We start from the raw sequence: 23,604 nt of genomic DNA, 5'->3' as shown, positions 1-23,604 counted from the left end.
GAAAGAGATTTTTACTTCAGTATGAAGAACTGCTTTTCTGTAATTGTTCAAGATGAAATATGTTACTTCAAGAGGTAGTACATTCTCTCTCCCCAGTGGTGTTCAAACCTGGACTGAATGATTACTTGGTAGGGCTGTCATGGAAAGAAAATGGGCAGTTTAACTAGAAGACCTATTAGATTTTATTATTTTATAATAAATTGTATGTTTGAAAAGGATGTTTCCCATTTTTTGCTTGACTCTGAGTTTGGTATTGTCTGGGTATTCTAATATGTCTCCAGTGATGTGATAGTATGTTCTTTATATGAAAGACCAAATCCAAGAGTGGGAGAGAGCCAAAGCATAAGAGACTCTTAAAAACTGAGCACAAACTGAGGGCTGATGGGGGGTGGGTGATGGGTATTAAAGAGGGCATCTTTTGGGATGAGCACTGGGTGTTGTATGGAAACCAATTTGACAATAAATTTCATATATTTAAAAAAAAAAAAAACAAATCCAAAACATTGTTTATACCATTAATTACTGCTAAATAGCTTTTATTCTACACACAGCTCTCCTTTCATATAACTATATGTTAGCTTTGAATTGTTTTGTAGAATTGGTGAAGGAAGAGCATGTTGGAGCTTAGGAAATGCATACACAGCTCTAGGGAATCATGATCAAGCAATGCATTTTGCTGAAAAGCACTTGGAAATTTCAAGAGAGGTATGTAACTAAAAAACGCCTGTCTGTGCTATGTGATTCACAAATTAGCACGGGGGAAGCCCTATTATTTCTCTGGATTTCTCCTGTATAACCTAGTAATAAATCTATGTTATTCCCTTGGCATAAAAACTGCACAAAGCATTTTGAGATACAGATCAGAGGTCTGTTTGCATTGGCTTTGATGTAGGAAGATAGGAAGGTAAGACCAGGCATAGGGGAATGGAAAGATTACTAAAATATGCCTCCTGTCTCTACATGGAAAAGTAGCATGGTATGGAAAGAAAAAACAGGGTTTTTTGTTGTTGTTGTAGTTGTCTTTTTTTTTTTTTTTTTTTAACATGGTTGTTATAATCAAGGATTTATAATCCAGATTGTATCTGTTCCTGGGGCACCTGGGTGGCTCAGTCGGTTGAGCGTCTGACTTCGGCTTAGGTCATGATCTCGTTGTCTGTGAGTTTCGAGCCCCATGTCGGGCTCTGTGCTAACAGCTCGGAGCCTGGAGCCTGCTTCGGATTCTGTGTCTCCCTCACTCTCTGCCCCCTCCTCCGCTCATGCTCTGTGTGTCTGTCTGTCTGTCTGTCTCTCTGTCAAAAATAAATAAACATTAAAAAAGTAAATTAAAAAAAAAAAAAGATTGTTATCTGTTCCTGTTCCAGTTCTGCTTTCTGGCTATTTGAGCTTGGAAATCTTTTCTGAACCTCATTTCTCATCTGTAAAATGGGAAGAATAACATCTACCTTGCAAATCATTGTAAGAATTAGAGATAGTGTATGTACAAGTGCCTAGTGTAATATCTGTTGCTGGCTTAATAGATACTATGGTATGGAAACAATATTCTAAGGAAATTTTATTCATGTGTTGGCAACTTAATGTGTCACAAAATAACCTACGTTATTATTAAATATGATTGTAGAGATTAAGAGCAATTAGTATTTAGAGAATGGAAGTATTGGTAGAATGTAATCAGCTTTCCTATTGCCATATTTTAGAAGCTTCCCTTTTCTTTAAAGCAACTATTATTAAAAAAACCCATTTCATTCAGTCTCTTAATTCTAATAGAACTGTTTTCATTTCTATTTTCTTCCAGTTTTAGGTTCATAACATTTTCAGCTAATCTTCACCATTGTCTTTAAATACTACTCTAAAATATAAATGCTTGTTGGTTGTAGGTTGGGGATAGAAGTGGTGAACTAACAGCACGACTGAATCTCTCAGATCTTCAAATGGTTCTTGGTCTGAGCTACAGCACAAATAATTCAATAATGTCTGAAAATATTGAAATTGATAACAATTTGCATGGTAAGTAACAGGTCTTCAACCCAATTTCTTTATCCTCAATTACATTTAAATTACTCATAACATGTTAACCATCTCCAGAGAGAATATATAACTTAGGAAGCTCAAATTTTTATAATACTTTTTTGCTTTACCATAGTCCTGTTGATGTATCACTGTAGAATACGGTATTTTACGGTTGTTATCTTGAACTTAGGAATGGTAAAGAAAGGTATGATTATTTTCTATAGGGTCACTCAAATTTATAAATGTTTGATGACAAAATTAAAATATTTTATTGTTTATTCTTTTTGATTCAAGTGTTTTTACATATTTGATTTTTGTTTAGCTCTTGTTTCATTTCTAAGGTTATCTCTTAGATGAAAATTAAAAGGTCTGATAATACCAGTATTGAAACGTAGGTAATGGAAGCTCTCATTCAGTGTTGATGGTGACAGAAATGTGTTTACTCTCAAGAACAATGTGGCAACATTCTGGTAAAGTTGAGGATGTACTGAGCATATGATCTGGCATTTCCACTGATATCCAAACTGGAAGAAACACTTGCTTGTGTCACTAAGAGAAAGAGACATTTTCAAGAATTTCTGTAATAGTACTGCTTATGATAACAAAAAATAAGAAGCACTCTAAATCTCTGTCCCCAGTAGAATGGATAAAGAATTTCCTAGTCCTAAAATGGCAGTCAAAATTAAACTACACATGAACTTGGCTGAATCTCACAAACATAAAGTTTCTCAAAGGAAGCAAGTTAGATGATATATACAGTATGAGAGCATTTATTATAAAATAAACTAAATTGCTTGGAGATCTATATATATGTAAATATATAGATGAAACATGAAATATATGAAAATATAAAAAATTATAGGGAGGAGGAGGCACATTTTCAGAGAGTCACAGAGGAGTTAATATGTTGATAGTGGTTTATTTGTTAAGCTGGGTATTAGGTATCATATATTATGCCTTTAAAATATTGCTTAATCTTTAAAATATTGATTGGATATGAAAATGTGAAAATGGATATGAAAATATATTTCTCTATATTCAATGCTAACTTTATTGAAAAAACTTTTGAGGACCATGTTTATGTTTATTTAACATGTTTCCTGGTCAGCATTAAATCTCTCATCTAATGTGATCTTAAAATGAATATGAGTAACAATATAGAACTAGAGGTGTTACTTTGATTCTTACCTTGAAATTGAAGGCCTAAAGCCTTTTCCTTGGGTTTTTACTTAATTAAAAAAAATTTTTTTATTGTTTGTTTATTTTTGAGAGAATGTGAGTGGGGGAGGGGCAGAGAGAGAGAGAGAGAGGGAGACACAGAGTCCAAAGAAGGCTCCAGGCTCTGAGCTGTCAGCACAGAGCCTGACACGAGGCTTGAACTCACGAGCCATGAGATCATGACCTGACCTGAAGTTGGATGCCCAACCGACTGAGCCACCCAGGAGCCCCTTATTATTTTTTTTAATGTTTATTTATTTTTGAGAGATAGAACATGAGCTGGAGAGGGCCATAGAGAGGCGGGGGATAGAGGATCTGGAGCGGGCTCCATGCTGAAAACAGAGCCCTATGCAGGGCTCGAACCCATGAACTATGAGATGATGACTTGAGCCAAAGTCAGAGATTTAACCAACTGGTTTTTACTTACTTAAACTACCCTACAGTTTGTTTTTTCCCCTACTATAATCATTTTAGTGGTTTTTTTAAATTTGTGTTTTTTCCAGTTTGAGAAATATTTGACATACATGATTGTAAATTAAAGGTGTACAGTATGATGACCTGATTTATACCTAGTGAAATGATCACCACAGTAGGTTCAGTTAACATCCATCTTCTCATACAGATAGCAAAAGGGAAAAAAATTCTTCTTATGATGAACATTCTTAGGATAAACCCTCCTAGCAACTTTCCTAAGTGTCATACAGCAATGTTGACTGTAGTCATCATGATGTACGTTCTATCCCTAGTACTTATTTACCTTATAACCCGAGGTTTGTACCTTTTGACCACCTTCTTCCTTTCCCCCTCCGTAATCTCTGCCTCTGGTAAATCACAAGTTTGATCTCTTTTTTTTCCTAGTTCAGGTTGTTTTTTTTCTTTTTAGATTCCACCATAAGATCATACGGGATTTGTCCTTCTCATTTTCTTTTAAGAGTTTCTGTGGATAGTATAAAACCAGTTATTATAAAATGCCTTTTCTAAATTAAGGGGTAATGTCAGTAACCAAAGTTAGTTTCCAACCAAAATGTAACTTCCCTACATCAAAGCATTTTAGAGGGAGTGTATATTCTATTTTTATGTAGTTGGTATGGAAAATTATTATTCTTAAAAAAATACATGTTTGTATGTTTCCTCCTTCCATATGGGCTTGTGTAAAAGACTTTAAAATTGAATAACCTAGTCATGCTGAATTTGTAGTCTTAAGGACTTCCCCATGTATTTGAATTTTTTTTTTTTTTTTTTTTTTTTTTTTTTTTTTTTTTTTTTTACAAAGGTGCACGCCCGAAGTTTGGACGCCGACACAGTATGGAAAACATGGAACTTATGAAGTTAACACCAGAAAAGGTTGGCAGCCCTTAGGTTTTTAAATTTCTTGAACTGTTATAATCAAATATTTAAGTAACTTTTAACTTACATGAATAGTTTAAATAAACCTTGTGTTGTATGGGTATCACTTTAAAATTTTCCTTTAAAAAGAATTTTTAAAAAGTGCAGTCTAAAAAGAATGTGCCTAATATGCTGCCATCTGTTTAAGAGAAGCATTATGCATCTATATCCTTTGTAGATGCTTAAAACATTTCAGGAAGAATCTCTAAGAGACCTGCTAATAAAAATAACAATTGCTTCTGGGAAAAGGAGTGGATGTCTCAGAAGAGATACTTTGTACACAGTTTTAGTTTGAACTGTTTGAACATTTTAACATGTACGTGTATTACTTTTCTTAGTTACTTTTTTTAAATGGGAAAATTAAAGGGTTAGGAAGCTTTTTTCCCCCAACTAAGTAACAGCAACATTATTAGTAAGATAAGTGATATGTATGATCAAGCTAGTTTTTCTGGCTGCATTTCTTAAAAGCATTTTCTTCACTAATAACTGTTTATTCAAGATGCATCTTCCTTAGGCTTTTGTTTTCAGTAACAGAGAAGGGACTTTATAATTAGAAAAGTTATTTTTTTTTTTTATAATTTTCTATTAAGTTTTTTAATTCCAGTGTAGTTAACATACAGTGTTATGGGAGTTCCAGGTGTGCAGTATAGTGATTCAGCACTTCTGTGCATTACTCAGTGCTCATCATGCTAAGTGTACTCTTTAATCTCCATCACCTAGTTCACCCATCCCCCCACCCAGGGAAAAGATTAGTGAAGAAAAGAAATCTAGGTCCTTTCTTCCACCTTTAATTTTTACATTGTTAAAGCAGGCTGTTGTTCTTTTATGGTATATTTTTTAAAATACTTTTTATAAAATAGGTTCATTATAATAACTTCAAAATTTCAACAAGGAAATTAAAGTTATCAGTAATCCCACCCTCAGTGGTAACTACAAGTAATATTTTGGTATTTATTCATCTTGCATTTTCATGTGAATATTAATATTTTATAGATATTTTATAATGTGTAGTTAATATTATTTCCATGTTATTAAAAATTTTTCTGCCCTATTATAATAGGCATATGATTTTTTAATATTGACATTTTTTGTGGGAAAAGTTTTCATAAGTTCAAATCAGCCAGATATATATATATAAAGTTCTTCAGAAATCCTAGTTAACTCCTGAAGGACTTTGTGATTTCCCCAGATATCTGTCTACATCTTATCTTGTCAGTTTGCAAATCTGACTAATCTGCAATTAATTAATTAGGCTAATCTGCAATTTATTTATTTAATGTTTATTTTTGAGAGAGAGAGAGAGGGAGACAGCACAAGCAGGGGAAGTACAGAGAAAGAGGGGGATACAGAATCTCTGAGCTATCAGCACAGATTCCGGCTTGGGGTTTGAAATCATGAACTTGAGATTATGACCTGAGCCAAAGTTGGCCACTTAACCGACTGAGCCACCCAGGCACCCCTGCAAATTATTAAGAGAAAAAAAACAAACAACTTTTAAGTCAATTTAGGTCTCTTTTCCTATTTCTTGTAGGAACATACTAATTAGCAAAATTAATTTGCTGCCTTGTGCCTAGCTCTGAAGTGGTACTAACAATAGATTTCATTAAGAAGCTGACTAGATTCAACCCTTTAATTTTCCAAGAGCCAAATAATGGCAAAGTTTTGTCTCTAAAATATGTTTGGAATTAGTTCTGTGTTTTCTTTCCCTCATAATAAAGTTGCGATTCATTATTTCATTATTCTCAACCAAGCTAAGAAGCATATGTAAAGAAAAAAGGAGATTCTGTGTTAAAGATATTTCTTAGGAAAGAACACAGTTGAAGGGAACTCTTGAGACCCTGGATGTCTGAAAATGCCTTTTTGCTACTCTCACATTTGACTGATAATTCTTACTATGGAATTACTAATTGGAAATAATTTTCCTTCATAATTTTTAAGACATTGTTCCAGTCTGTATTCTTCAGTGTTTTTGTTGAGAAGTCCAAATAAGTATATAGGAAACATTAAAAATTTTTCACATTTCTGGGGCACCTGGGTGGCTTAGTCGGTTGAGCGTCCAACTTCGGCTCAGGTTGTGATCTTGAGGCTCACAAGTTTGAGCCCCGCATTAGGCTCTTTGCTGACAGCTCAGGGCCTGAAGCCTGCTTAACATTCTGTGTCTCCCTCTCTCTCTGCTCCTCCCCTGCTCACACGCTGTCTCTCTCTAAAAAATAAAGATTAAAAAAAATTTTTTTTTCACATTTCCACTTGGGATTTAGGTAGAGTTTTGTGTTTTTTTTTTTTAAGTTTATTATTTATTTCTAAGAGAGAGAGAGAGAGCATGAGTGAGGGAGGGGGAGGGAGAGGGAATCCCAGGTAGGCTCCAGGCTGTCAGCACATAGCCTAACATGGGGCTCAAATCACAAACCGTGAGATCATGCCCTGAGCCCAAATTGAGAGTCAGGTGCTTAACTGACTGAGCCACCCAGGCACCCCGAGTTTTATGTTCTAATAATTGGGCTTGTTTACTTTTCTCGAGTCAATAGACCCTGTAGTCCACCCCAACAAATAGTTTCTCCTTATCACCTGTATGAGAAAAGGAACAGAGGGAAAAAAATAAAACAAACTTCATTTGTTACCCAGAACTTACCCAGATAGCTGGCTTGTTCACTCACTAGCTATCTCTCACTCAGGTACAATAGCCTCAGGGCAAGACTTATCCTAATTTGTGTCTCATGTGATGTAACTTTATTATCAATTACTACATTACATAGACCTTTGGACTTACAAACACTTAAGACCGAGTGTTAAAGCTGCAAATGTCATGTAGCTACTATACATACTGTGTTTTTCCTTTCCACTCAGTAAATATTTGTTTTTTGTTTTTTATGGTTTTTAGTCATTCTTACTATTTTAGGGTTTGGGGTTTTTTTAGTAACTTTATTTTTAATTTACATCCAAGTTAGCATATAGTGCAACAATGATTTCAGGAGTGGATCCCTTAATGCCCCTTACCCATTTAGCCCATCCCCCCTCCCACAACCCCCAGTAAATATTTGTTATATTGAGTCTGTTGTTTAGAGGTTAAGTATATTTAAACCAGGTCTAGACCTATATAAATGACTGATGTTTTCCCTATTGAGAATTTAGTAGTTAGTGAAAACAAAAAATGACCAAAAAAAATTACTGCTGTATGGCTTAGATGTTAATTTATACCGTTAAAAATTCCACATATATCCAGAATTTCCAGTTGTAACAGGTTCTTAATTAACTCACATCCACAATAAAACTTGCTCTTTGACCTTCCATATTTTTATGGGATTTTGGCAAACTTTTCTTTTTTTTTTTTTTAATTTTTTTTGCTTATTTTGTTTTGAAGGAGAGAGAGACAGAGTGTGAGTGGGAAGGAGCAGAGGGAGAGGGAGACACAGAATCCAAAACAGGCTCCAGGCTCTAGGCTCTAGGCTCTGAGCTATCAGCACAGAGCCCGATGTGGAGCTCCAACCCATGAACTGTGAGATCATGACCTGAGCTGAAGTCAGATGCTTAACTGAGTGAGCCACCCAGGCACTCCTTACTTTCTTAAAAAATTATTTTGAGAGGGAGACAGAGGGCACAAGCAGGGAAGGGGCAGAGAGAGAGAATCCCAAGCAGGCTCCATACTATCAGCTCAGAGCCCAATGGGGGCTTGATCCCACAAACTCTGAGATCATGACCTGAGTGAGAATCAAGAGTCAGATGCTTAACTGACTGAGCCACCCAGGTGCCCCTGTTTTCTTACTCTTAAGTTCCTAAAAGTCACCACTTTAATGTTTTGGTGATGAAAAATTCACAGTATGCATTTGGTACAAGCTGTTGAAAATAGATATACTGGCAAAAAGGAATTTATTAAGAGATCTAGCTGCACCCCACACTAGAGGAGTGGCAATGGCAGGTTAATATGATAGAAAACCAGAAATAGCTTTGGTTTTTTTCATGCCCTGTTTTCCATATCTGTTTATAATTTTGTAGGTACAGAACTGGAACAGTGAAATTCTTGCTAAACAAAAACCTCTTATTGCCAAACCTTCTGCGAAGCTGCTCTTTGTCAACAGATTGAAGGGGAAAAAATGCAAAACTAATTCCTCCACTAAAGTTCTCCAAGATGCCAGTAATTCCATTGATAATCGAATTCCAAATTCTGAGAGGGTATGTATGAAATAAGTTTTTGAGTATTCTGTTTTGAGTACCTACATTTTAGTTTTCTTGTATTCATACTGAATATTTGATAAATTATATTAGACATTTAATATAAAATATCTTTTTTTATTCAAAGAAGTCTTCCATATTTCCCTATCTTTTCAGTCTTCTTCAGAGCTAGAAACTGTAATTACTCCATTCATGGATATGTTGCTTCACTGCTCTGGACAGTAATTATTTGTCACTAATTACAAAAATACTACCTTTTAGTTTACTACAGTGTCTCCTAGTAAAACTCCTTTCATTGTAGAAGTTAGTACAAATTAAATTCATATGTTCAAGGATTTTAAAATGCTGATTTAAAATAGTATCTGCTAGCATCAACTTCTATTTATGTTGAAATTATAACAGTTAAAAACTGTTTTGATGAAAAATGATCACAGGAATCAGCTTATTAAATATAACTTAAAATATTTAGAAATAAGAAAATATCAGGAATATCTCTAGTCTAGCTACCCTACACTCTGATAAAAGAACCAAAATAAATTACAAAGATGATACTTCCAATTATCAAGTCCATTTTCCAGTGAGTTTTTTTTAAATTCTTTGTTTATTCATTTTTGAGCAACAGAGTGCAAGCAGGGGAGGGGCAGAGAGAGAGGAAAACACAAAATCCAAAGCAGGCTCCAGGCTCTGAGCTGTTAACACAGAGCCCGACGCAGGGCTCGAACTCACAGACCATGAGATCATGACCTGAACTGAAGTCGGACACTCAACCGACTGAGCCACCTAGGCACCCCTCAGTGAGAGCTTTTGGAAAAACTGCTGGTCTTTTATTTTTTTGACCAATTTCTCTTGGTCCTCTTGTCAGCATCCCATCATATCTGTACCCTGGTAGTGTCTTTTGTATTGATTTTTACCAGTTTTTTATGTGTATGACTAACAAAAGGAAACTTTATGGGTATATAAAAATGGCTCAGGAATATTTTTATAGACGTAGAGCAGATCTCAAAGGCATACCCTTTGTTCAAGATTTCAGGTTTTAGCGAAGCCCACTTAGCTCAACTGAAAAACATCCACTTCTGGACCCTTCCTGCGTTTTAATGTTTAGAAGTTTGAATTTGAGCCTTTTTTGCACCTAGGAAAGTCTTGTTAGTGATTAATACATCTTACTATAGCTTATGTATATATTTAATACCAAACCTCAGATTGCACATTAAAAACTGTACTCTCTCAAACCCTCCTGTTTCCTTTATGTATGCTATGTACTCGGTCACCCAAGTTAGGTGACATTCTTGACTCCTTCTCCCCTAACCATATCCAATCAATCCCTACATCCCTTAGATCTGTCCCCACCCCCACCTTTTGAAAATAAACCTCTGCTACTGTGTCTTAGTTCTTAGGGTAGTACTGCATCTCTTAGCCAGATTTTTGGAATAGGCACCTGAACTTGATCTCTTTCCCTACGTAATTTCTGCAACCTTTTGGAGGCGCCAGTTCTGTTTAAAATTGTTACCAGTGCTTCTCTTATTTCACACAGTATAACTTGTATATCATACAGAGGCCCTTGCTTTGGCAGCTTCTTCCTTCTTCACCTCCCCAACCCTTCAGTTCTTAATCCCCTGAATACTACAGACCTTTGGAATTGCACATTAATCAGTATGAAACATATCTGCCCTGCTAATGGTTATTCATTCTTCAGGAGCCAACTCAAATACCAGTTTCCCCTATTTCCCTGAAGAATTAGTTCTGCCTTTTTCCTGAGGCCTAGGACATTATATATATATGTATCTCTACTATAATATTTACATCATTGTGAAGAATGAAACTTTTATTAAACATTGCATCTGTCATATTAAGCTTTGAAGCCTTCCAAATAAAGTATGACCAGTTCCCCTCTGCCTCAAATACTCATTTATTTGAAGTTCACATTTTTTTCAAGATGTTCAAATCTGTAAATATGATAAAGGATCTTGGAAATCAGTGTGCTTTCTTAGTTTTCAGTTCTTAGTTTACTTTTAAATTCTGTTGTAGAATCTTAGAACCAAACTTTGAGCCTGGGATCACTAATATTTACATAATTCATTCAATATCTGGAGCAGTTCCCCAGAGTTGAGGTACATTTCTTTATTCTTTAGCCTTGGAAATACAGAGATTAAAAACTAAAATAACTAGAAATGCTTTTTGTTAATTGGATTGAAATAACTTGATTACCAGGGTTGCCATCTTGAATTCTTTATAATGAAAATGTAAGTTTTTCTTTAAAGTTTATTTATTTTGGGGGGGGGGGGGGGGAGGAACAGAGGTCCCAAAGCGGGCTCTTCACTGACAGCAGACAGCTGCATACAGGACTCGAACTGAAACCACGAGATGATGACCTGAGCCAAAGTTGGACACTTAATCGACTGAGCCACCCACACACCCCGAAAGTGTCAATTTTTAATCTTAACCCTTTTGCATATATATCATGATATTGTTCCCTTGATCTCATGATAATGCTGGAATATTCAGATTTTCTCTCAATATTTCAGAAAATCGGTGCAGATATTATTGGAGACGAAGGGTTCTTTGACCTGGTAAGCCGATTTCAGAGCAATCGGATGGATGATCAGAGGTGCTGCTTACAAGAACAGAGCTGCGGGACTGCTTCAGCTGCGGCTTCTTCCACTCCACCTCGAGTAATGATGAAAGGTGAGTGATCTGTGCTTCTCCCCCAATTTTAGTAGTTCCCTTTGATATTCTTGTGATTTCTTTCTGAGAGTTTAGTTCTCATCAGAGCAGGTACAGTAAATGAGCCTGAATCCAGGTGTATCTGAAATGCTGGTATTTCTTCAGTTTGAAACAAGGTTTTGTTTCGGTTTCCCTAGGTTTATCTGTATTTTAGTCCAGGTACTTTCTACTAACTATATCATATTTCCTCCCTAGATTCTTCGGGACTGGAGGAAAAAAAAAATCTAACTTTAAAAATAGGAAAAAATTTAGTTATAATTCTATGTAAAAGACAAATGCTTTCTGTCTGGATTAAAAAGAAAAGCCAAGACGGACTGAAGAGGAACCTCTAACTCAGGCGGAAGCTAAGGCCTGCCTGAGCCTTAGAAAGGTCTAAAATGGATTATCTAAGATTTTCTCTTTCAGCTACCAGAAGATTTCCTCTGTAGACCAGGACTTAGCAGCAATAATTTAAGTTAGCTAAGTGGTTCCCATGCAGGGCAGAGAATAAAAACAGTCTCATTCATCTTCATGTGAGAAATTATGTAAGAGAGATTATTTACCTTCTGAAATCTAGCCCAAGATCTTGTAAAGTTACATTTTGAGCAGGTGGTTGATAAAAGGAAAGATAGTCAAATCTGAATAACCTCCAAGTGAATCACCTGAAGTATTCTGGGATTTATTCTTCCCTCCCTGCCCATCTGGTCAGGCCCCAGCCTCTCAGTGAGAGCTAAAGCAGGAGGCAGTGGATGTTGGGACTGAAAAAGGCAGAAAGAACTAGATGTATGTTAAAAATATGCTTAAATATTTTCATAATGTTTGGGACTTTTTTCCCCTGTTCATAGCACCGTCTGTTTCCGTGGTGTCCCCCAACACAGATGAGTTTTTAGACCTTCTTGCCAGCTCACAGAGCCGTCGTCTCGATGACCAAAGGGCCAGTTTCAGTAATTTGCCAGGGCTTCGTCTGACACAAAACAACAATAAGTCCGTACTTGGCCACTTGATGACTAATGACAACAAAGAGCCTGATGAAGACTTCTTTGACATCCTTGTAAAATGTCAAGTATGTATGCATATTTTTATTGGTCTGTGTGTAGCTCAGATGCTGTTGAGAGCTTTGGCAGTATTTTGATTATAATTTGGGAAAGGCTCATTTTGTATTAGGGACACACTTATCATTCAGGGATCCTTCAGACACTATAGATCCCTGTGATAGCTTCTTATTTTGTATTTTGGGTGGTAAGGTAAGGTGTTGCTGATGCCTCTCTCTGACCTGTGGTGGAGAGGAGACTGAAGGGCATTGGGAGGAGACCTAGAAAAGAGCCCCACTTTCCTGAATGTTAGTATCCGGAGCAACCAGTGATTAATATGGGGAGAGTCTAGCTGGGGCCCTTTATGCTGTTGAGAGCTTTAGGAGAAATGTTCTTACAGAGATAGCTTTCATTTTTTATTTTAATAATTATTTGCCACAATGGTTAAGGAATACCTCAGATGGCTTGAACACGACCATGAGAAAAATAATCCTTATTTTCACTAAAGAGACATTTCCACTGCCTGACCCTAGTTGTGTCTGTTTTTTCATTCATAAAAAGAGATGATGATACATACTACCAACCTCTCATTTATTCAGCAAAAAAACTGAGTACTTACTATGGAGATATCGTACTTGCTTTTAAAGTTTTTTAGTTATTTTTGAGAAAGAGGGAGAACCTGAAGCAGGCTCCACACTGTCAGCATAGAGCCTTAACATGGGGCTCAAACTCCCAAAACTGTAAGATCATGACCTGAGTCGGATGCTTAACCAACTGAGCCACCCACGTGCCCTGCCATGTACTTGCTTTTAAAGGATCCTATGTGTTAATGGGAGAGACAGTAAGTAAGTCTCTGCACGTGTAGATGATAGATACTATATGACAGGTACTGATACTTGCTATAAAGAAAATTAGAGCCAGATAAAAGGGTGGGGTAGCCAGGGGGTGGTGGTGGTTAGGGAAGATGTTCTTGGATTGACAGATGAACAGAGATCTGAATAAGGTGAAATAGCCATGTGAATATTTAGTGAAATAGCATTCTATGCAGAGACAAGTCCCTTCTTGGATATAAAAGCTTAGCAGGTTCAAGGAATGGCAAGGTGGCCAGTGTGACTGGCATGGAGTAAATAAAGGTTAAGGGAGAGTGGTAGGAGATAAGGATAGAGAAGTAACCAGCCTAGATCTTATGATCTTATAGGCCATGATGAGGTCTTGTGTTCCAGATGTGATAGGAAGACATTGGAGGGTCTGAAAGATCATCCTGTCTACTGCTGAAAGCATGTGGAGTGGCAGAGGCTGTTAGTAGAACCAGCTAGAAAACCAATGTGGTAATTCAGGCAAAAGATACGACTTTGACTAGTGTGGTGGTAGTAGTGATGATAAGCAGTCAGAACAGGGATATATTTTGAAGTTATGGTTGATGGGCAAGACCTGTTAATAAATCAGATGGTATAAGAAACAATCAAGAAGGGCTCCTGCCTTTTTTGCTTTGAATAACTGTTGTCAGTGGATGGTGCAGTTTACTAAAATAGAGAAGTTGAGAGGAGAAACAGGTTTGGGAAGAAAAAGCAGGAGTTCTACTTTCGGTATGTAAATTTGAGTTACATAAATAGGTATTTAAGTGGAGATGTTGAGTAGACAACTGAATATAAAAATCTGGAGCCCCTGGGTGGCTCAGTAGGTTGACTAGTGATACTGGCTCAGGTTGTGATGCTTGCGGTCATGAGATCAAGCCCCCTTCACACTCGGCGCAGTCTCTGTCCCTCCCAGGCTCATGCATACTCACTCTCCCCTCCTTCCCCCAAAAAACCTATAGCCCCAGAGAGAAATGACTTTGGGAGTCATCAGCATATAGCTGGTATTAAAGTCCCGGGAAGATACTACCTAAAGAATAGATACCGAAACAGGAGGACTAAGCCCTGAGCATTCCAAAATCTGACTGAATAGAGGAAGATGAGCCAGCAAAGCAGCAGTCAGCCTGGAGAGTGGTAGAAAGCAAATTGAAGAAAGTGTTTTAAGGAATGTTCAACTGTGTCAGACACTGCTGAGAAGTGGCTGATCTACTAGCTTTGGCAATGTGGAGATTATTAGTCATTATGAAAGATACTGTGATGGGGACAAAGGATTGAGGGGGTTGAGAAAATGGAAAGTGTTAAAGGGGAGACAGTAAACAAAACTTTCAAGGGATTTTCAGAGTTAAAGATGAAGTATATAGAGGTTGGTTTTTTTCTTATTTTGGGAGTTAATACCTCATGTCTGCTGATGTAAATGATCAAGTAGAGGGAGGAACCGGTGATGCAGCAGAGTATGTGTGTACAAATTTGGTTGTTTTTCTTTTCTTAGCAAAGTAAGAAGTAGGGCCATTAACAGAGATTGGGGTTGGAGCATTGTAATTTTGAAGAGAATAGAACATAGTTACTTTGAGAAACTGAAAGTATATTGACCAGCAAAAAGTAATAGGATTATTGAACTACACTGAGGACTCCTTCGAAGTTCACAGTCACTGAAGTAATGTATTTTCTCAAGGCATAACCAGCTACTTAAGGATAGAGATTTAATCAGGGTCAGTAATTTGATAGACTAGGATGGAGGAGGAGAGAAGCACATGCCAGGAAATGATTTTAATAATGGACTTTGGAACCTAGGCTGCATCTAAGAAAGGAGGTAGGAAAATGAAGGGTATGGAAGTGACAACTGTCAGTAATCCTGGTGGCTTTAATAGCGAAGACCTGGGGCAGCTGAGTCAGTTAAGCATCAGACTTCGGCTCAGGTCATGATCTCATGGTTTGTGAGTTCAAGCCCTGTGTCAGGCTCTGTACTGATAGCTCAGAGCCTGTTTTGGATTCTGTGTCTCTCTCCCTGTCTCTCAAATAAACATTAAAAAAAAAATACTGAAATCCTAGTAACAGGCCATCAACATAAAGAAAAAAAATTGACAGAACTGAAGGGAGAAATGGACATTTCTATAAAAATAGTTGGCGATTTCAAGACTCTCCACCCCAGTGATAGGTAGGACAACCAGACAGATGATGAACAACACAATAAATCAGCTAGTTCTCACAGAATACACATTCTTCTCAAATGCATATGGGACATTCTCCAGGATCGACCATGTTAGGCCACAAATTCTCAACAGTTTTATTTTTGAGACACACACAGAGCATGAGTGGGAGAGGGGCAGAGAGAGAGGGAGACACAGAATCCGAAGTAGGCTCCGAGCTGTCAGCACAGAGCCAGACATGGGGCTGGAACTCACAAACTGCAAGACCATGACCTGAGCCAAAGTCATATGCTTAACCAACTGAGCCACCCAGGTGCTGCAAGTCTCAACAATTTTAAAAGATTAGATACCATACAAAGTATCTTCTCCACAACAGGATGGAGTTAAAATAATAAGTAATAAGGAGGGGCACCTGGATGGCTCGGTTGGGCATCTGACTCACGGTTTCATTTCAGGTCATGATCTTGTGGGTTCAAGCCCCGTTCTGGGCTCTGCACTGAAGGTGAGGAGCCTGGTTGGGATTTTCTCTCTCCCCCTCCCCTGGGTCACACTGTCTCTCTCTAAATAAATAAAACTTTAATTTCCACAAATTTGGGAATTCTCTAACCAGTGGATAGAGAGGAAAACACAAGGGAAATTAGAAAATACCCTGAGACTGATAAAAATGAAAATACAATATCCTAAAACCTTGGGATGCAGGGAAGGCGGTACTCGGGGGGATATTTAGAGCTGCAAATGCTTATGTTAAAAGAGGAATATCTCAAATCAACAACCTTTTTTATAGCTTAAGGGGTTAGAAAAAGAACAAACTAAACCTAAAACTAGCAGAAAGAAGGAAATGAAGAACAGAATTAAAAAAAAAAAAAAAATCCAAAAGCAGGTTAGTTAAAAGGTTTAACACAACTGACAAAGGCTCAAATTACTAAAATTACAAACCAAAGTAGGGACATCACTTCTAATTACAGAAATAAAAAGAATTTTTGGATAATACTGTGAATGCTTGTAAGTTGGATAACCTAGATGAAATGGACAAATAACCAGAAACAAAATCAGCCAAGACTTAATCATGAATAGAAAACAGACTCATAATCTATAAGGATACTGTATCAGTAATCAAAACCTCCCAACAAAGAAAAGCCCTGGACCTGCTGGCTTCACTGGTGAATTCTACCAAACTGAAAAAAAGGGAATACTTTCTATTCCTAAGTCATTCTGTGAGGCCAATATTGCCCTGATAACAAAGCCAGACAAGGCACTACAAGAAAACTATGTGTCCAATATCCTTTTTGAATATAGATGCAAAAATCATCAATAGAATACTAGTAAACAGAATCAAATGGCATATTTAAAAGATTATACACCATGCCTAGGTGGAATTTGTTACTGGAATGCAAGGATGGTTCAACATAGGGGAATAATCAATGTAATATATACACTACATTAATAGAATGAAAGAGGGGGGAAAAAAGACACCTGATCATCTAAATTGACATTTGACAAAATTCAACACATTTTCATGATAAAAACACTCAACTAACTAGGGATAGTAAGAAACTACCACAACGCAATAAAGTCACTTATGAAAAACCTATAACTACCATCATAATGGTAAATGACAAAAGCTTTACTCTAAAAGCAGGAATAAGACAAAGATGCTCATTTTTTACCGCTTGTATTCAAATGGTACTGTAAGTTCGAGCAGAGCAATCAGGCAAGAAAAAGAGACAAAAAGCATCCAGGTAGGAAAGAAGTAAAATTATCTCTGTTCAGAAAGGAGTCTTATGTGCAGAAAATCCTGAAGATTTCACCAAACAAAAAAACCCTGTTAGAACTAAGAAACATGGGGTGCCTGGGTGGCTCAGTCGGTTGAGTGTCCGACTTCAGCTCAGGTCATGATCTCACAGTCTGTGAGTTTGAGCCCCGCGTCGGACTCAGCTGAGCGCTCGGAGCCTGGAGCCTGCTTCCGATTCTGTGTCTCCCTCCTTCTCTGTCCCTCCCCCACTCACGCGCTCAAAAATAAACGTAAAAAAAAAACTAAGAAACAAATTCAAAATAACAGGGTACAAAATTAACATCCCAATATCAGTTGTGTTTCCATACACTAACAGTAAACAGACCAAAAAGGAAACTAAGAAAACCTTCCTAAAACAGCATCAGCAGGAATGAACTTAACCATGGAAGTGAAAGACTTGAACAATGAAAATTATAAAATGTTTCTGAAAGAAATTACACTACATAAATGGGAATATTGTTAAAATGCCAGCACTACCCAGAGTGTAATCTATGGATTCATATAATGCATTCCTTATCAAAATGTAAATAAGGTATTTTATATAACAGAAAATTCCATCTTGAAATTCCTATAGAATCTTAGGGGAACCCAAATAACTGAATCTTGAGCAAGCAGAACAAACTTGGAGGACTCCCACTTCCTGATTTCAAATTCTACTGCAAAGCTACAGTAATCAAACAGTATGGTACTGATATTGACAGACATATAGACCAATGGAAAAGAGGGCCCAGAAATAAATCCTTGAATGTGTCTTCAAATGATTTTCCACAAGTGTGCCAAGACTATTAAGTGGGGAAAGGAGTCTCATCAACAAATGCTTCCGGGAAAACTATCCACATGCAAAATAATGAAGCTGGGCCCTTACCTAACACCATATGTAAAAACTGAGAATGGATCAGAGACCTAAATGTAAGAGCTAAGACTTTAAACTTATAGAAAACATAAGAGGAAAGCTTCAAGATTTTGGATTTGGCAGTGATTTCTTAGTTATGAGACCTTAGTTATGAGGCACAGGCAACAAAAGAATAGACAAACTAGACTTGATCAAAGTTTAAAACTTTTGTACATCAAATGACACTATCAACAAAGTAAAAAGGCAACCCACAGAAGATACTTGCAAAACATAATAAAAGGATTAATTCAGAATATAGAGAACTCTAAAACTTAACCACAAAAAAAGAAACAAAAACCCTATTCCAAAAATGGGCAGAGAATCCAAATCAATATTTCTCAGAAGATCTACAGATGGCTAATAAACACAGGAAGAGATGCTCAACATCACAAATTAGAGAAATGCAAATCAAAATCATAATGAGATACCATCTCACGAACCCATTGGGAAGCTACCATTAAAACAAAAAACAAAAAAATGGGTGCCTGGGTGACTCAGTCAGTTAAGCATCCCACTTTGGCTCAGGTCATTATCTCACAGTTCGCGAGTTTAAGCCCCAGGTAGGGCTCTGTGCTGACAGCTTGGAACCTGGAGCCTGCTTCAGATTCTATGTTTCCCCCTCTCTCTCTGCCTCTCCCCCACTCATGCTTGGTCTTTCTCTAAACAATAAACATTAAAAAAAACAGTTGGCAAGGATGTAGAGAAATTGGAACTGTCGTGCACTGCAGGTGGGAATACAAAATGGAGGAGCTGCTATGAAAAATGGTTTGGTGATTCCTCAAAAAATTATTTAAAAACAGAACTACCATATGATCCATCAATCTCATTTCTGGGTATATACCCCAAACAGTTGAAAGCATGGATATGAGCAGATATTTGTACACCTACCTTCAGGCAGCCAGCATTATTGACAAGAGCCAAAAGGTAGAAGCAACCAAGTGCCCATTGGCAGATGGATAAATAAAATGTGGTGTGCATGTACAATGGAGTATTTTTCAGCCTTAAAAATGAGGGAAATCCTGACACAGGTTACAACATGGCTCAAGACACTATGCTGAGAAGTAGGCAGTCACAAAAGGACAAATACAGTTCGACTCACATGAGGCAAAGTAGATTCACAGAGACAAAGAATGGTGGTTACCAGGGGCTGGAGAAGGGAGGATGAGAGCTACTGTTTTGGTTTTGCAGAATGAAAATGTTCTGGAGATGGATAATGCTGATGACTGCACAGCGGTATGAATGTGCTTAATACTGAACAGTACACTTAAAAATGGTTAAAGTGGTAAACATTCTGTTTTACCACAATTTAACAAAAAATTCCTGGGGGAGTACTCTCTAGCCTGATCTGGAAAATTGGAGGTGGCAGTCAACATGAGATGTTTGAAATCCTGATTTTCAAGACAGTGCAGTTACTGAGAATGACCAAGTCTGGCCTAGGACGATGGGAGCTTATAAGGCAGAGGTGAAGACTGGAGACCAGAGGAGAGGAGGTCTAAGGTGTGAAGTACCGAAGTGTTGGATGAATTGGAGGACAATGAAATCACCCCAACTTAAAGACAAGAGAAATGAAGAAGCAGGAGCCAGGTGTGTGGGTGGTGGGGGGCTGCTGACAAGGCAGCCACTGAGAGTCACAGGGCTGGCCGTGGGGCGAAAGGTTAAGGCATATAAATGCACGGTGCCCAGCAACATAGTAGGCACTCAAATGTCAGCTGTCACAGTCCCACTCTGGAGCTACAATACCAAATACTATACTGTACACATTTAAATGCTTATATATATTTTGTTTTAACGTTTATCTACTTTTGAGACAGAGAGCATGAACGGGGGAGGGGCAGAGAGAGGGAGACACAGAATCAGAAGCAGGCTCCAGGCTCTGAGCCATCAGCCCAGAGCCCGACGTGGGACTCGAACTCACGGACCGCGAGATCGTGACCTGAGCTGAAGTCGGACGCTTAACCGACTGAGCCACCCAGGCGCCCCTAAATGCTTGTATTTTTTATTTGATGGGTAACATTTGTAATGTACTTCTAAAAGAAGAATCAGAAGTTAGAACTTCAAGGGAAAAAATCTGGCTTGTTTCTTTAACAGATTTAAATGTTTAAGATAGGGCAAGGCAAACTTTCTGTACAGGGCTACATAGAAAATATTTTAGGCTTTTCAGGCCCTTACAACTGCTGGACTCTGCCAGCCACACTTAATTCGTAATTAGTAGACACATGAGCATTGTGGTGAAACGGAAAGGAAACTTTATGCACAAAACAGGCAGCAGGTTATGGTTTGCTGACCCCTGACCTGACAGAGTAGTGCTGCAGGGGTTTTATATATAACATTGTATTTCTAAGGATTGGTAAGTTGTCAATGCCAATTATGTAAGATTTGACCTTGTATCTTAAGTAATCTTACCAAAGTCTTGAGGTTATGGCTATACTTTTTTTTTTTTTTTTTTAACGTTTATTTATTTTTGAGAGAGAGACAGAGCATGAACGGGGGAGGGGCAGAGAGAGAGAGGGAGACACAGAATCGGAAACAGGCTCCAGGCTCTGAGCCATCAGCCCAGAGCCTGACGCGGGGCTCGAACTCACGGACCACGAGATCGTGACCTGAGCTGAAGTCGGACGCTTAACTGACTGAGCCACCCAGGCGCCCCTATGGCTATACTTCTACATAGTACTTGTTATGTTCTGATTATGTAAGTCTTTGAAAAGGTTTTATTAGGTTTCAGGTCTAAAGATTAAATTTCTGAGACAAGGCAAGAAAAAAAAATGTTTTTCTTGTGATGACAACATAATATAAGGTGGTGTTCTCCTTCCCTACAATATTTGTGTTTCAATCTCTCTCTCTCATAAATTTTCAGGGGTCCAGATTAGATGATCAAAGATGTGCTCCACCACCTGCCACCACAAAGGGACCAACAGTACCAGACGAGGACTTTTTTAGCCTGATTTTACGTTCTCAGGCGAAAAGAATGGATGAACAGAGAGTTCTTTTACAAAGAGATCAAAACAGAGACGCTGAATTTGGGCTGAAAGACATTTTGCAAAGTAATGCTTTGTTGGAATTTAAAAATACAGGAAAAAAATAAACCACTAGTTATTACGGATATATTTTTTTAAATGACCTTATTTCCTTTCAGAACACTGCAGGGAAACTATTTTTTTCCTTAAAAGGAGAAATTATAGCACTGTAATACAGCTTAAAATGTTTTTAGAATGATGTAAATATTTAACCTTTAATAGTATAGCATTAATTCACATTTCTCTGGACACTCGTTTCAGGGTGGAGGTGTCTTCTACAAGGTGCTTCATCAACTTTTTTGAATAATGCTTGGGATTGTGTTCTTTGGCAACTTTTTAGATTCCTTTACCTAGTGTTTGTAAAGTGATAATTTTTTTAACTCTTGATGATGGCATTTTTTAAATACTGAACCGTGGATATAGTAAGAAATTAGGCTGTTTAGTAAACAATAACATACTTTGTGTAAAATGTGTAAAAAAGTTATATAGTCTTTATTAAAAGAATCTAGATCTTTTTTCTGCTAAAAATCCTATTTTCAGTATGTTATTAGTTCAAACCCATTATAAAAACAGCTCTAAGAAATAAACTTTTAGCATGTTCTGGACCCTTGAATTTTAAAGTGTGTGTGGCTTAAAATTATATCTTCTGTTGCAAAATACTGTTTAAGACCTAATATCAAAAAACAAACCCAAACTCCTGTGGTTGTATCAAGAACCTAGGCCATGAAAATAGAGAACACATGAAAACTCACAAAATTTAAGTATGAAAAATGTAGGTTAAGCTCTCAGTCGTCATTAAGCCTCCCTTCATCTCAGGAACTGAAGGCAGTTTACAAGGGTACGCAATACGACATGACAGGAAGTAAATTTAGCAAAAGAAGACAGCAAGGATGGGACAGGCTAAGGCTGAATTGTAAAATGCAAATGCCCACACCCAGAACTCATTCACCTCTGGTTGCTTTTGATTCTGCACAGCTGGGATGGTATCTGGGGCTCTGGGCCTCTGTCCTTTCTCAAAGTCCTTCAGATGACTTGATGGGCAGTGAGAATCACTTCTCCAAATGGCCAATGTTCACAAAAATAAAACAGAAGAAAGTTACTCGATCTGGAATCACATTAAAGGCTCAGGAAAAAAAAAAGTATTCTTGGTTCTAAGATCAAATTTTGTCAAAAGTACTCTGTTAACACCTGGATCACTTTATGATGTATATATTATATATAGGATATAATGTCCTAGATAGCGTCCTTTTAAAACCTGTATGTAAGTTTCATGGGTTTTTTCTTATAAGCATATTCAATGAGCAAAGACAGCATACCAAACCACAATAATGTAAAATATTTTGTGTATACTGCAGTTAAGAGCCTGTAAACATTCATTAATTCCATTTAAAAACTGCTTTTAAAAAGCTGTATACCTTACTGATTTTCCTAAAAGCCTGTTGCTACAATTCTTGATTTTGATAAATATGAGCTGGACAATAAACAAGCCTATTACTCCAAGTTCTAGACTGCCCTTGATCTGTTCAGTTTGCTTTAGTCTTCCCTATTTGCTGTCATTCGACAGCAGTTGAATGTATGTTGCTTTGCTGTCAAAGTGGACTGCATCCCCAACAGTTATCTGTAATGAAATAATACAAAGACGAAATTTTAATTTTTTACAGACTTGTTTTTAGATTGATAAAAAGTTCAAACAGCATTAACTCCACTCTCATTGTTACAGTCTGTCACCTGAGGCATTCGATACTCTTTAGAGTCTAATCACAGCTCAAAGGACACCTAACCACCCTAGGTGCATATTTACCAACTAGCATGAACAGGTCTGGCCCTCAAAGAGGTTTTTTCAATGTTTATTTTTGAGAGGGGGGACAGAGAGAATGAGCAGGGGAGGGGCAGAGAGAGAGAGAGGGAAACACAGAATCTGAAGCAGGCTCCAGGCTCTGAGCTGTCAGCACAGAGCCCGCTCAGGGCTTGAGCTCACTAACCGTGAGATCATGACCTGAGTTGAAGTCAGATGCTTAACCAACTGAGCCACCCAGGTGCCACAAGAGAGGCCTTTATATGTATTGATGTTCAAAAATCCCCAAACTGCAGGCATCCTTGCATTAGTTCATATATCACATACCTACTATGTTACAAATTTTTATACAAAATTCTGTTGTATTTGGGGGGGGGGGGAATACTGCCTTTTTGATGAAATACTAAAGATGTTTGCAATATTAAACTAGAAAATAATATTAACGTTAAATTTTACACCCTCTTGCTGAGGTAAGTTTTTAAAAATCTTGACAGTGGCATTTTTTAGTATTTGACCAGGGATGTAGAGAGATTATGCTGTTTAGCAAAAATAATGTACTTGACCAATGTGTAAAGTACATATTGAAATAGAGCTATTCTCA

The 23,604-nt window shown here is 37.5% G+C and overlaps 1 protein-coding gene across 5 annotated transcripts in view; it reads left to right on the top strand.

The window, feature by feature from the left end:
- GPSM2 (G protein signaling modulator 2) overlaps positions 1 to 22,347 on the top strand; it is a 47,746-nt gene extending 25,399 nt beyond the window's left edge. For 3 of the 5 annotated variants that reach the window (XM_060624250.3, XM_060624253.3, XM_060624252.3), the window contains 7 exons: positions 597 to 705; positions 1,875 to 2,004; positions 4,499 to 4,569; positions 8,602 to 8,778; positions 11,301 to 11,460; positions 12,324 to 12,541; positions 21,049 to 22,347. In XM_060624250.3, the coding sequence (XP_060480233.1) occupies positions 597 to 705; positions 1,875 to 2,004; positions 4,499 to 4,569; positions 8,602 to 8,778; positions 11,301 to 11,460; positions 12,324 to 12,541; positions 21,049 to 21,276 (1,093 nt within the window). In that variant the 3' untranslated portion in view covers positions 21,277 to 22,347. Of the gene's footprint in view, positions 1 to 596; positions 706 to 1,874; positions 2,005 to 4,498; positions 4,570 to 8,601; positions 8,779 to 11,300; positions 11,461 to 12,323; positions 12,542 to 19,594; positions 19,779 to 21,048 lie in introns of all 5 variants that reach the window. The other 2 variants (XR_009607482.3, XM_060624251.3) reach the window with 2 other exon arrangements.
- The last annotated feature ends 1,257 nt before the right edge of the window (positions 22,348 to 23,604 follow it).

The sequence above is a fragment of the Panthera onca genome, chromosome C1 (assembly GCF_046562875.1).
Source record: "Panthera onca isolate mPanOnc1 chromosome C1, mPanOnc1 haplotype 2, whole genome shotgun sequence".
Lineage (NCBI taxonomy): Eukaryota > Metazoa > Chordata > Mammalia > Carnivora > Felidae > Panthera > Panthera onca.
The sequence above is the reverse complement of the archived record's forward strand: the minus strand, read 5'-3'. Positions and strand labels throughout refer to the sequence as shown.